Genomic DNA, 14,953 nt, shown 5'->3' with positions numbered 1-14,953 from the left:
TTTTTCCATACATTTATCCAGAGGTGCTCTGTTACAATCAGTTACTGTGCATTAGCCATTCAGAAACTCTTCTCTTCAAATTGCAGTCTTAGGGTTATATTACGTATGTTAATGAATCTGCACAATTGCAGCATTTACACCTCTGTGTATTGCCTTCCACTTTACAGCCTGCTCACTTCAACAGCAGTTGTTTTTCTTCTTCTGGGAGGCAGGCTTCAATCAATTACACAGCCATGTGCCACAATGTTTGTCCTTAATTCAGGGGTGACCAATGTGGCACCAGAGGGTGAACATACATCCACAGAGACATTCCATGTGCCCACAGGGTCATTCCCATCATGGAAAGAAAGAAGTCTGCTACACTGCTTGTTTGAGGGGTGTGTGGGTGGGTGTGGGTGTGTGCATAAGAGCCAATACTGGCCTAGTATCTGTGCATTAAAAAAAAAGTTGATCTTTTTCTCATTCACTCTGTGCCATAGGAGCCAACTCCTAGTGACAAGGTCCCTTTGGCTCCCCCAATAAAAAAAATGAGGGAGCCACCCCCCCCCGCAAGCTGAGTGGAATTGCCATTCAAATGGTGTGCGTGCTCCACGTCCTACGATCAATTATGTGGGGCAGGGGTTACCTGGGTCCCCCAATAGTTTATTTAAGTTGGCACCCCTGCTCTATGCTCTATCAAGTTTTGATCTCTGCTTTGAGTTCTGAGCCATTCTGCATAAAACAAAGCTTTGTGGTCCCCATTCATCATAATCAGTAATTTAAAAATGGCGATTTCCTTTCCCCCTTTTTGTCCAAAGTGGATGAAATTTACAAGCACAAATTTGCAGGTGAATTAAGTCTGCCAAATTTAAGACAAATTGGTCAAGGGGCTTTTGTCAGGAGGTTTCCTCTATAAAAACTGTATTAGGGCAATACCTTTATTAGGCTATCTAGAACTCCACTATTCATATTAATGTCATGCTTTCAACAGAGGAAGAGAGGTTTGTTTTTTGCTTTTTTTTACCTTAAAATAATTAATAGGTGGCTTAACGGTCAGGGGTCCCTTTATCTTTAAGTATTATATATTCTTCCTTGTACATTTAAAAATAAATAAATCCAGGACTTGCTTGTGTCCTCAGGTCTCCAACAGACCTTAAGCATGAAGCTCTGTTTTCATGTGTGTGTTAAAGCAGAGCAACACAGGATTTTAAAAAAGTCAATGATGCTTTAAACTTTTTTTTAATCCTCCACTGCTGTGCTTTAACAAACAATCCAGAGTTCTTCAATGATCTGCAGGAACCATTTTGCACAGCCTCACTTCTTGCAAAGTCCACGGACCTAGAGAAACAAGGAGATATAGAAAAATATAAAGCTAAGGGTTCAGAAAAGTATAGGGAAAAACAACAACAGAGTGACAGGACAACATGAGGCTTTTGGGAGCCCTGATCCTACCCAGTGGGGTTTATTGACATTGTGCTTCAACCCTGGAGGGGGCTGGGTGGACCCCAATTTGTCTCATTATTCTGCCTATGCAGCCAATGCACACTGCTAATGTGTGGTGCCCATGACAGTTTTTCTTCTTTGCAAATGTGTTCATGGGTCCAAAAAAGGTTGGTGACCCCTGCCTCAGTTAAATGATTGATTAAAATAGAAACTTTGAATTCTCAAAACTTAAGCAATACACACTGGATTTTCACTAAGCTGGCAAAAGGCACAATACCATTCAATTTTCGACACAATCTAAACTCCCAACAGGGTAAATTTAATGTATGTTTTGGATAGGCACGAAAATAGTTACAAACAGTGTGAAGGCTGCAGTGCAAAAACTGGTATATAACTTATCCATTCTTCATCGGAATTTTCAAGATTTTCAACCCAGCAATTTTTGGAAGATCAGTTTTATATCTGATGCAATTGTTTCTCACTGTTTTTTTAGCGTTTGCATGGATTGTTTTCTTGTTTTAGAGTTCATTGAATTGATTTTATTTTTCTTAGAGCATCCATCTCTGTGTTTTGCTCAGTTTTTACCATGTTCAATACGTAGCTGGTTTTAAAATGTGAAGCAGCCCATAAATTTGTGTAATAAATAAACAAACATTTGGTCAGATTATACCCCTCACTAGTTGCTTCTCCATACAAAGTATATACAAGCTGTCCTGACTGCATGACAAACAGAATTTTCAGGTTTTATAATGACAGAATACTGAACGCTTAGCTAGAGTCAATAGTATGGATCTATAATATTGTAGAACTAGGAAAAGTGCAAGAGAAGGGCAACTAAAATGACCAAGGAGTTGGGAGCAGCTTCCAAACATGGAAAAGTTTAAACATTTTAGGTTTTTTAGTTTAGAAAAATGTGAGCAAGGGAGGTCCTGATATAAAACTATGAATAGTGTTCTCAAAGTGGATAGGGAGCAGCTTTCTCCCTACTGTAACACCAGAATTTGAGGTCACTCAATGAAACTATTTTGCAGCATATTTTGGAGAAACTAGGTACTTCACAAAAGCATAATTAATGTATAGAACTCACTGCTATTTAATTTGGTGACAACCATTAGGTTAGATGGCTTTGAAAGGCAGTTAGACTGATTTTGCTCCATGAGTCTTTCTATCAATGGTTATTAGTTATGATGGCTACCTGGAACCTGCTTGTTCATAAGCAACAATTTGAGATGTATTGCCTGCCTTCACGACCTATTTATGGTTTCCCAGTGGGTATCTGGTTAGCCTCTGTGGGAAGCTGTATGCTGGACTAAATGGATCCCTGCTTTGATCTAGCAGGCTTCTGCTTAGGTTCTTAAGATACTACAACCTGTGCATGAGTTCAAAAATTGTCCTGATTTCTAAATCCTTTTGGCAATTGCCTTCTCCTGTATCTACATAAATAAAAATGGGTTTTCCATTCAAGCAAAAACTGCATATGGTCTGGCTACTCCTGTCACTACAGCACTGCAAGATGAAAACACTGCCCTAGCAGAAATCTCCATTTAGTGTAACTCATAAAAATATACATACAAGTTGTTTCAGGGCCTGGGCCTGGCAACCTGAGTGGCTTTCTACTGGTGACAAGATGAGTAAGTGTATTACTTGATGAAAAAGCAAATGAAGGGGAAAAAAGGAGATCTTGTGGAGGAGGCCCTTATAAATGAACTGTCAAATGAAATAAAGTTAAAGGAAAATCTCCTGCTGTAAATGCAGAGGTCTGGCGCTTCTAATAAAAATCAGGGCCCTGGAGGAATTAATTACATCAGCATTACAGGAAGAATTCATGGAATTGCAAAATGTAGTGGCACAGACCAGCACGAGATGCTGTTGCAAATGGGGAAACTGCAGGAGAGTCTTAACAATTTCTGAGCTGATATGCAGGACATTGTAGTCACATAATAGCAGTTTAGACACTCTCATGAATAATAGCATTCAGCGGTAATGACAAATGATATTATGCATACTTCGCAGCTGAAGTCATTTAACTTTATTTCTTTGCTTCTAAGGGTGTATATTAAAAGTGGTCCAGCAAAATCTTAAGAGAAAACTCTTCTATAAAATATATATATTTGCGTCAAATTAGTTCTAATTAAATTTAGAAAGGTTTGGTGATTTATAGTGGGGTGTGTGTGTGTGTGTGTGTGTTTGTTTGTGTGTATCTATCTCTACCTCTATCTATCTGTACCTCAAAATTCACAGTGAATGGCCAGCATACCAATACTTCCCCCAGAATAATGTTTTCTGATAACAAAGAACAGGGCAAATGGATGTCTCGTAGCAGAGCAGGGCTATGTGCAGGCTGCAAGAAAGCCTTGGGGTGCCCGATATGGCCCTGGGGCTTTATGTTGTCTTACCCCTATGAGTGAGAATCATAGAAGGTTCCTTTAGCAACTTGTAAGAAAGTTGATCTTAGCTGTTTGTACATCAGTACTTTTCTCCTAAGAGCTCCAAGGAAATGGGAGCATTTCCGTGTAATAATTAGTCCTCTGAAAGAACTATGCAGTAACAGGAGCACCAGCTTGGCCCTGCAACTCTTGGGTACTTGGGGCTGTAGGTGCCCACGCAGCGTGCATGAACCTAGAACCGAAATTTGTAGGTGTGCGGCCCCTTCGTGAGTAATATTGTGGGTGCTTGGGCACCCAGGGCCCCAGGGAGTTGGCACCTATGTGTAGTAAGTATTTGCTTGGATCACTACAGTACTAACCTGCTGTTATGGGGTGGAAGTGTCCAATGACAATCATGCAATTGGTCTTGCAGCTATTTTAGTTCTCCTTTTTTAAAAATAGAAACATTTACATACCACCTTTTGCCCACATCAATGCTCAAAGAATAGTCACCGGATATTATATTAATAACATTAAGATGATGTTGTCTAAGAATGTTTTAATTATAATAAAAGTGAAACAAGAAAAAGCATTTGTGTTCACAAACTTCATAGCTTGTCCACACATGGTGGAGCCCAGTTTGAAGTTCTGGCTCTTATGGGTTTTTTTTGTTTGTTTTTTAAAAAACCTGGAGTCAAGTTACTTTATGAAGCAATATTAATCACCTATCCCTATAGCTGTTTCAGTTAATTAACTACAGTGGTACCTCGACTTATGAATTTAATCTGTTCCGAATGCACATTCGTAGGTCGAAAAATTCGTAAGTCGAAAAAAGCGATTTCCCCATAGGAATGCATTGGAAACGAAAAATTCGGAAAAATTCGTAAGTCAAGTAAACCACATCTAAAATTCGTAAGTCGAGTAAACCGCATCTAAAACCTCCAATGGATGTCCTTTGGATGTCGAAAAATTCATAGGTGTGTGGGCACTTTTTTCATTTGTAAGTCGAAAAATTTGTATGTCGAGTAATTCGTAAGTCGAGGTACCACTGTATTTCAGTCTTCATTGAAGAGTAAAAATATATAGGTGGAACTGAGCTAACGAGCCCCATCAGCAGAAGCCCTACAGAAGGACTTCTGCTTGCATTATAGGGATTTCCTTCTTCTTCTCCTCCTCCTCCATACCCCAACGCCCCTAAAAGTTGATGAGGTGGGATCCTGGAGAACCCCCAGAACATCACATTGGGGAAGGAGAGGGGACTTCAGATCAAAAGAGCATGATGCTGAATTCCACCCCAGCTCCCCGAAAGCAAGAAATTGCTGTTATGGGTCTATAAATACTGTAATTTAATTGCATGTAATGTTTTTCTTTTTTGCAGAACTAATTTCGTTATAGCATATTTTATGGACATTTTAAAAACACTATAAGGGAAGTATTTAGCTAAGTGTTACTCTGAGTAGACCCACTGAAATTAGTGACCTTAACTTGTTCATTATGTTCAGTGAGTCTGTTCTAAATAAAACTTAGCTGAATGCCACCCTGAAAGTAGTATGATATATTCTCCTCTGATATTCTCTTCTTTTTTATATTTCTTACTTTTTAATTCAGCCTTACAGATAAGCACCATGTTGGCAAAACAATAAATTGCTTTAAACTGGTTTACCTTTATTTTTGAAATGTTTTTTTTTAAAAGAAGAAAATAAGAATATTGCTTCTCACTTAAAACAAATTATTTGAACTGGATCACATAACTTTAGTTCTAACTTTAAATATTTTTATAACAGTGACAATTTATACCAAATGACCTCACAGCTTGAATGCATGACATGGAATCAAATGAACTTGGGATCTCAACTTAAGGGGTAAGGTTTATGTTTTTGTTTTGTTTTTAAATCAATCTTATATTGCAGAATTATGTAATAATTTTTTTAAAAAAAGGACTTATCAAAATATTAAACTTCTTGGCATGTGGATATTTATCACTGACATCCTGGCTGTTATGTTTGTGTGTGTTAGATTTTGAAATGCTCAATAAAACCATATTTTTCTTGAGCGTGTTAAGCAGTTAAAGGGCACAAGAGAGCAATATTATCTAATTTGTTATGAGCTAGAATCTTTTATATAACACATTATAGGTACGGATTGCATTCATTTTATAACATCTGAAAAAAATATGGTGCAGTCATAAGCACTTCTGATAATCATGCTTTCACTTACACTGGTGTAATCTTGTGGATTTCCAGTGTCCATTGATGTACAGTGAAATCTTATTTATGTCTACTCAAAAGTAAGTCCCATTGAGTTCAGTTGAACTTACTCTCAGGTAAGAACATATATGACTGCACTATTTTTCACCAGCATTTCTTAACAAAACCATACACTTCGAATAAATTTGCAGCTCTTTGGAATAACTCAATAAACGGACCTGATCAAAATCTGTGCCTACTGCATCCAACCCTCCCAAAACTGCAGGGCTGTGTTGGAGAGAGTTGGTGAGATGGAGAGTACCTAGGACCAGGGCCAGCAGACAGAAAATAAGATTTGGGCATAGTAACCACATAGAAAAGGCCAAGGTGACTATTGCCAAGTCTGACCAAGGATACCAGATGTTGGGGTCTGGGTGGTGCCTGGGGTTGGAAAATTGAGTTCTCTGGGTTTGGAATGGACCCAAGTGCTAAAGTTCATCAGTTTGGAAAGGATGTGGAGGCAGGGTCCAATACAACAGGATTTTATTCACTTATGATACATAACAGAAGGTGGATAGGTGGGGAAAACCTTGTTTGGCCATTTAATTTTCTGTCAACTGGCCTCAAAGAGTGGAAACCCTAAGCTTCATCTGGAAGCTTTTACAGCTTTGCCAGGTCAGAAGAGACCAGTGGTCTGCTTGGATGGTCTGTGTCACTCTGGAGCTTGAGACTGTGGGCCTGGAGATGGTTTTAGTCTGTGGCCTTGCTTGCTCGCTCACAAAAAGAGCAACAGATTGCAGGTCAAAGCCACAGTGACTCCCGGTTCCAGCCACAGTGGCTCCTGACAGTAACAATGCCACAGCCCACGCTTTCCTTTTCTCCATCCCTTTCCAAATGTCTTATTTTAATCTTCCTCTCCATTTCTTTATACTTTTTCCATCTCTCGCGTCCTTTTATTACCTTGAATTCTCATAGATCTTACATCCTTTGCCTTTGCTTTTCCGCTGTCCCTCCCATTTTCCTTAGCTTCCTCCCTATGGACCGGACTGTTGTTCTCTCCCACCTGTAGGGAGTGGGCTCCAGTCTGGCCACTGCTTGCCCAGAAATTGTTTCCTGTTACCCTGGAAGCAGGAAGTCCTTCTTGAAGGAGCCACATGCTACTAAAGATATTTGATGAGGCTGCAGGCAGGATATGGGGGCTGTTATGGACAGTGCACTCCTTTCTTTCCTGAAGTTTGAACAAAGTGGGGAGATGAAGGTCATTTTAAGTATAGCAGTCTGAGGACAACTCATAGAATTTAATGTTGGCTAGCATGTTTGGTGGGGTAGAACCTTTCGACTGTGTGAGTTAGAAATGTTATTTGTATCTGGTGTGTAGATTTGAAATCAACATTTGAGAGAAAATAAGAAAATGCATTTTCACAAATATATTAAAGAAATGTTCCACTGTATTTTAAATAATTATAATTGCTTTCTTTTCATTTATATGTAATTGTTTTTTTCTGGCAAGGTGTTGCATCTTCTGAGAGTAAAGCTGCAGTATTTTATTTTATTTTTAAAAAGGTGGATCAGTATTAATTAACTAATCGGAAATAGTTGGATCCTTCTGGAGTTAGCATGTTGAAAATAATTTTGGTTTGAAGAAGAGCAAATTTCCTTATCCTATCTTAAAACAATATTTATTTGTGGACTGAAATCCCACAGTTCAAACAGCCTAGCTGCAGCTGGAAGAGTTAGGCTCACTTAGTCTCATTGAGACCAATGTGAGTTAAGTGCACATTTCTCTCTGCTGGAATTCCTCCGCTCCCTCTCATTTGAGGTTTTGAATTAGTTTTTCCTGACTATGCTTTGTATATTTGTTGAAACCAAGCCCTAACAGAAGGATGAAAAATTAGATCTGAGCATTCCCCATCCACACATAATCAATTATTGTCAAGAGATTCTTTCTTAAAAAAAAAAATAGTGGGAAGGGAGACATGAAGAAAAAGTAGCTGCTCATCCAGGTCTCCCCCCCCCAAAAAAAATCCAGCATGTGCAGACATACTATGTACTTATTATACAGAAGCCCTGGAATGAGCTGAAAACTAAATAAAGATAGAGTGTAAGTAATGTGAGTTTGACATGACACTAAACAGAAATGGATTAACCTATAGTGCAAGAGATATCCTAACATGTCACTGGAAATCTTAACCAAAATGTACACCATCTAATTATGGGGAGGTAGCATTATTAGATAGCACTCTTATTCAGTGCTACTTGTTTTAAATGATTCAGCATTGCACATGCTAGCAATTAAAAAACAACACTTTTCCTATTTCAGCTCATTTTCTGTGTGTTGGACATCAGGAGTCCCCCCCCCTTAAAAAAGAAAGGAAATAAAATTGGGCCAGTAAGAGAATTTACAGTGAGAACAGTATAATGGAGCACATTGTTTATGTTGCTATGGCAGCGCTGAGAAAATGTGTCATATATTATATGGAAAGTGCTACATATAAAGTCACACTAAGATGACTGAAAACCGAAACCTGTAGTTATCTCAGCGGTATGGTTGCAATCTGTTGCAAATAAACGGAAGTTAATGGTGCTCCTTATTCATCCTGGTAAGCTTATAAAAACAAATAAGCCCTACTCCTAGGATGTAGCAAACTGTTATATCCTCTGTTGCAGGGCTTGGGAACCCATGACCCTCCAGATGTTATTGAACCACAAATGCCATAATCCCTGACCACCGGTACTGGCTGGGGCTGATGGAAGTGCAAACCCAACATCTGGGAGACCACAGTTTCCCCATCTCTGCTGGATACTTTGAGCACAGATGGGAATAATATCAACAGCACATACCTCCAACTGATTAAAGGATTCTTAAGCTACTTCCTTGGCGAATGTTATTGTATGACCCATGTAATGTGTTTGCAGACTTGCATGAGCCCCTGTCAGGCAAAAATGCAGGATACAAATAATCAACAACAACAACAACAATAATGTACTCTTGCATCCCATTCAGATATGGTACTTGTTACATTGCAAAAAAAAATTGTGCAGGATAAAATTCACATTAAATAGTAACATAAAATGCAACGGTAACATGGTAATGAACTGAGGCCAATGGTTGACATCTGGCATGTACGGTAACTCAGGAGAGAGAAAACGGAAAGAATACCCAGTTTTTCAACAATCCATCACATTACATGGTTTTGATTTTTTAAATAACCACTTCTGCCTTTTTTTGGGAGGCCACTTCAGACTTTTCTCCTTCATTGTCTGCAATTTCCTCTTTAGATATGATGTTTTGTCTCTTCACTGCAAAGTGGAGAAGCATATAAACTTTGTCTGAGATCCAAGTAATTAAAGCAAGGAAGAGGTTACTCTTTAGGGATCTGAGTGGTGGTGGAGGAGGAAACCCCCTGGCTTAAACAGAAATATTGAAAGTAGAATAAAGTAGACAATAAATGGCATTCTACACATCCATAAGTGCAGACTTTTAGCAGTGGTACGACCTGGATTGTTTAGGAGGAAAAAGCAAAGAGAAGATGGAATCATGATGAACGATCTATGGTAAAGTCAATTTAAATGTTTTGGTATAGGCCAAGATTGTAGAATCTGTGGAAAATCAGAGCTAGACATAGCCTCATCGTTGGTAATATGAGCCAAAATAGTTATCTGTCTTCTTTGGCTGAGAGAGTTACAAAACACAGCGCCTTCAGTTTCAGTTGCCATGAACATAAGCTACTCTTCCTAAGATTTACATCTTTAAAATACATGGGCTGTTCATAAGGGATTCCCAGGAGTTTAGTGTTTCAGATGTTTCCCTCCTTCTTGAAGAACTTAATGAATATTGGCATCCTTCTTTGCATTGAAATGTGTGACTTCTATATATCTCTTCACAGATTATAGCCTTTATATACTTGCTGTCATTTTCATATGTGATTCAGTTAATGTTTTCTTCCCGAACTATACTGCAACAAAATAATTGAAAAGGCTTTCCAAATCTGAGAAATGGTTGTTGTTGGTTTTTTTAATGTACCATAGCAGATTCTGCTTGGGGGCATATGTGATTGGACATAGGCATAGCCCTAAGAGCACACAATGATGGGTGGTGTACACAGAAATCATCTCCATATTTAGCTTCTGGAACAGCCTTCCAGAAGGGGTAGATGTTGCTGGATTTAGGCCCCAATTTGTCAAACACTTGGTTTTAGTACGATTGATGATTTTCTGAAAGGGCTACTACATCCATCATTGCTGTGTGCACATTTGTAGTTGGAATCACTGTCCTTTGAACAGCTCTCTTCAAGGGTCACCAAGCTTTGGGCCCCACTTGGAATTTTGAGGAAGTGCCATGGGCACCAGTCATAAAACAGCTGCCAGTGAGGTGTGATGCAACACAAAATGGTTCCATGGTTGTGGCACAACACACAGTAGATACTGTGGAGGCGCAACCACATCTAAAAGAGCAGAAAAGGAGATGGGAACATAAAATGGTGCGGGCATATCACCCACCTGTCAGCAACCCCATTAATTAGTGGGAAAGGTAACCAGTTCAGCCACTGCCACACTCACTCAGAGAGAGGAGCTCTTTGCAACTCTCTTCTGTTCAAAACAAATGGGAAGGTGTATGTCCGATGCTGGAATCCAGGGAAGTGTGGATATGTTTAATGGGGTATGTTCAGTGTAGAAGAGTCTGAGCTTGTGCAAACAGGAACTGGGCAGGAAGAGCTAACATGTTATCATGTATTTTTGAACCATAAACAACTTACCTAAGCCACACACACACACCACTGCTATATCCCTGTCCAGCAACTGCACTTCTCAGATTCGGTGCTGCTGAGAGTATCACCTGCCCTGGAAGTCCACTTAGAAACTGGGCTTTTAGTGTTGCAGCTCAAGACCTCTGGAATTAATTATGAGACAGCTGTCAAGTGTTTAGGTGCCTACGGAAGATGTTTCCCTGAGTTGTGATCCAGTCATTTGTGAAAAATTAATTGTACATCTATAGAGTTTGCAGAAATAGTTTAAATTGTTTTTAGAATTTGGATTGATCTTACTTTTTATTGTGTTGCACACTGCTTTGATGGCCTCAATCTGTGAAGAGGTTTATAAATTTGGTAAAACACTGTATAAATATATAGATATATTCTGAGACCCTTCACCATAGGAAGTACTAGCAGGCATGCTGGTGTCTGTGGGCACTGCATTGGTGACACTGAAATAATAGCAAGTTTATGTACTCTGTTGTGAGTAAACCTTAAACACAGATCAAGTGATGTATATGACATTTGGTAAAATCACACATGCACAAATGAGATGTGTTTTTCAGGAACCTAACCCTGCTCTTGAGACTGTGATTTCATAGAACCAGAGTTAGAAGGGATCCAAAGGATCATGTAGTCCAACTCACTGCAATGCAGGAATCACAGCTACATTTAACTGTTTTTGATACTGATTCTTAATTTGTCCAAACCTACCCTCAGACCTGCTGGTGAAAGGTGGGTGATAAATTCTTTTTCTTACTAAAGCAATACACTCCAAATATAATTAATTCACATGACCCTAAAATTAAATTGCAATTAAACCAAACCGTTCATTTTGTGTTTGCCAAAAATGCATTTAAAATTATGGTGATGACTTATTATTTATGAAGTGCATGATATTCTAGATACAATTAAAAACAAAAGCCGAGCCCTTGCCAGCGGTGTAACAGTCAATGAACAGCAGTGGGAATAATAACAAAGAACTACAGAAGGAAATGATACGTTATTCTAAGGGAGGTTCATCTACTGCTTCTTTTCCATAATTTATCTGGTAATCTACCACTTTAAGCAACCCTCTTTTATGCTACATGCACACAAAAAGTAGAAGCTAGGATTCCTTGCTTTGTGAATAAGTTGTTATATTTCTACTGCTGAGATTTCTAGTTTTTATAAATGCCGTGTGGGCAGAGCAATTCTAACAAGGGACTAGGGAGGTGTGGAGTGGCAAATTTACTGCTGCCTCTCCGGTTGCCTCCTGCTGGCCAGGCAGAAAGGGGCAGGCGGTAGTGGGTTTGTTTGTTTTTTGGTGTGTCAGCTCCAGGATAGCATATTGGGAGGAGGCTTGAATCTAGCTGATCCAAACTTTCTGGTGCCCTCAGTCCCTGACCCCACTCATGCCCTGTTGGGGGTTTTCTGCTGGATTCTGCCCACCGGGACGAAGCTCAGAGCTTCCACTGTGGCAGAACCTGCCTCCCCACCCAGCACCACTCCTCTCTGCTGGTGGAGAGGTGACTGTGCCAGCCTACCCCTTCCCCAGCCGTCAAGTGGGGCTATGGATTTTCTTTTAAAAAACAACAACAACCCAAAGCAATATACAATAAACTATATTTAAATAACTGCAGAGGTTCCAAGTCGTATATTAATCATAAACCAGAACACACGAGGGCTTATCAGCAACGTTTCACACTCTTTCCAAATAGGTCACGCTGAAGTAACACATGTTCACAGATGCATACCACCTTTTCTTTACCCTGATTTTACTGGCATGGAAATGCATGCAGTGTTCTTTGTTTACAACAGGGCTTTCTCACCTCCTCCCTATCCCATCATAGCCTGGCATGGCTTCTGAAAAAAAGCTGGTCCTTAAAAAAGATCCTATTCAATCTAAGTCAAAAAAGGAGAGGTGTATTAAATCTATACAACACTGCCAATCTTTGACAATTACTTTCTCCCATGGTATGTAGTTTAAACACTAATGACCCGACTACATTTCTGTCATCTACTACTTTTTTCATGGCTATGGTAGTTCCACTTGCAAAAAAAGAGGTTTTGGTTCTTTTCTTCTTCAAATTGGTGACTTCCCAATATGATCAGCACGTTAAAAGGATTTCCAGAACACTGACTCCCAGCAAATGTCAAGTACAGTACCTGCCATCATAAAATTTTCTGGGAGCTGCCTGGTGCTGTTTCCAAGCCTGAATATAATTCAAATTAGAACTCAAAAGGCAAAGACTGCAATAAGCAACAGGAGCGGATCAGGATATGCATGAGCAGAACCCCATTCCCAACTCCCCGTCCCCAGTAGAGGTGTTCTTTGGGCATTGCAGAGGTGGTTTTGCAAGGTGTTGGGGGCCAAAGCAAGAAGGGGGAAATGGAGAAGCTAATTTAATAGTGGAGCTCACTGAAAGCAATGGGCTTAAGAGTACCTAACTCTGTATCTGAAGAAGTGTGCATGCACATGAAAGCTCATAGCAAGAACAAACTTAGTTGGTCTTTAAGGTGCTACTGGAAGAAAATTTTTAATTTTTTATTCTGTTCTAGACTGTGGCACTGGCCTTGCTTGGGCAATGAGAATGCCTCAACAGAGTTTTACGTTTTCTTTTTAAAAAAATGTAAATAATCTTCATAATGCATCTGTTTGGTAGTAGCATTATTACCAAAGAAAGCAGCAGTGTATTATTTTTCAGTGCTATGATTACAATTGTTCTAAATAATCAGTCACATTGAACATCATTTCATTATTTCCCTAAATGAAAGTGGCATATTTCCTGCGCCTCACATTTTTGGCTGCTTCTCCATGCTAAAATCCTGATCTCTTTCTTGAACTGCTATTTGCATGTCGATATCCCGATCCCTCCCGTGAAATAACGACACAAGACACCATAAAGTAAGGTTAAATGGAGAATGAAAGGCCACAACTTTATTGGTTCCGGTTGTTGAGCGGTATTGGCATTAGGCATTGGATCTAACTAGACTATATCCGACTCCAGTACGTCGTGCTGGCAGTCCAGGAAGGGTTAACCACTGTTGGGGTGAGCCCTTGCTGCTGCACATCAGCTAAGGACACACCCCGTGATCACCGATCCGGGGCGTGCCTTAGGCCCTCACCAGCCACGGCTTCGGACACGGACACGCCCCCCGGACTCCTTTACGAAGTACCCTTCAGCGCTTGGGGGAGGTGCTGGCCCGTCCTCCCCCCCCACATCCTGACCTTCCTGACCTTATCCAATGCCTAACCGCCAAACCAAAGTTGTGACGAGTTGCTACGAGGTAGGCGAAAAAACCACAAGGCGGAGCCAATTTGCCAGGTGGAAAAATTCCTACCTGGCCCCTCAACGGCGACCAATCATGATCCATAGCAAGGTCAATAAAATACCTAACCTAAAAAAGGGGAGGGTGGGAAGGGAAAGCTGGAGAGTTGGGGAGCCCAGGTGAAAGAGGGCGAGCTCTGGCTGCGTGCCCACTTAAATGCGGTGGGCACGCCCTAGCCGGCTGAGCCGGTTGGCCAGCCAGCTGGGCACCGCACCCAGAGCTCGCCCAATCGCGGCAGGGGATGCAGGCATCCCCTGAGCACGTGTAGGGCTCGTGCTACACTGCAACCCCCCCTCCTTTCTAAGGGCGGAAGGGGCTTTGCATGTCGATATCCCGATCCCTCCCGTGAAATAACGACACAAGACACCATAAAGTAAGGTTAAATGGAGAATGAAAGGCCACAACTTTATTGGTTCCGGTTGTTGAGCGGTATTGGCATTAGGCATTGGATCTAACTAGACTATATCCGACTCCAGTACGTCGTGCTGGCAGTCCAGGAAGGGTTAACCACTGTTGGGGTGAGCCCTTGCTGCTGCACATCAGCTAAGGACACACCCCGTGATCACCGATCCGGGGCGTGCCTTAGGCCCTCACCAGCCACGGCTTCGGACACGGACACGCCCCCCGGACTCCTTTACGAAGTACCCTTCAGCGCTTGGGGGAGGTGCTGGCCCGTCCTCCCCCCCCACATCCTGACCTTCCTGACCTTATCCAATGCCTAACCGCCAATCGAGCCAAAACATTTGGCTCGCCGCCAATACCCTCACCTCCGAAACCAATAACTAATTACTCTGCAACCATTGTCTTATATCTAATATAACGTCCGCTAGCCACACATCGTTTCCTGCGTCAGAAAGGTGTACACCATCATTCCTGTACAAAGCAGTCTCATTGAACTTTATAGCGGGGTGAGAGA

The 14,953-nt window shown here is 40.8% G+C and overlaps 1 protein-coding gene across 1 annotated transcript in view; it reads left to right on the top strand.

The window, feature by feature from the left end:
• The window catches only part of WT1 (WT1 transcription factor), a 63,794-nt gene that overhangs the window by 17,718 nt on the left and 31,123 nt on the right, over positions 1-14,953 (top strand). The window contains 1 exon segment of the mRNA XM_033151565.1: positions 5,573-5,650. Coding sequence (XP_033007456.1) covers positions 5,573-5,650 — 78 coding nt within the window.

This window comes from Lacerta agilis, chromosome 1 (assembly GCF_009819535.1).
Source record: "Lacerta agilis isolate rLacAgi1 chromosome 1, rLacAgi1.pri, whole genome shotgun sequence".
Lineage (NCBI taxonomy): Eukaryota > Metazoa > Chordata > Lepidosauria > Squamata > Lacertidae > Lacerta > Lacerta agilis.
This window is presented reverse-complemented; position numbering and strand designations above follow the sequence as displayed.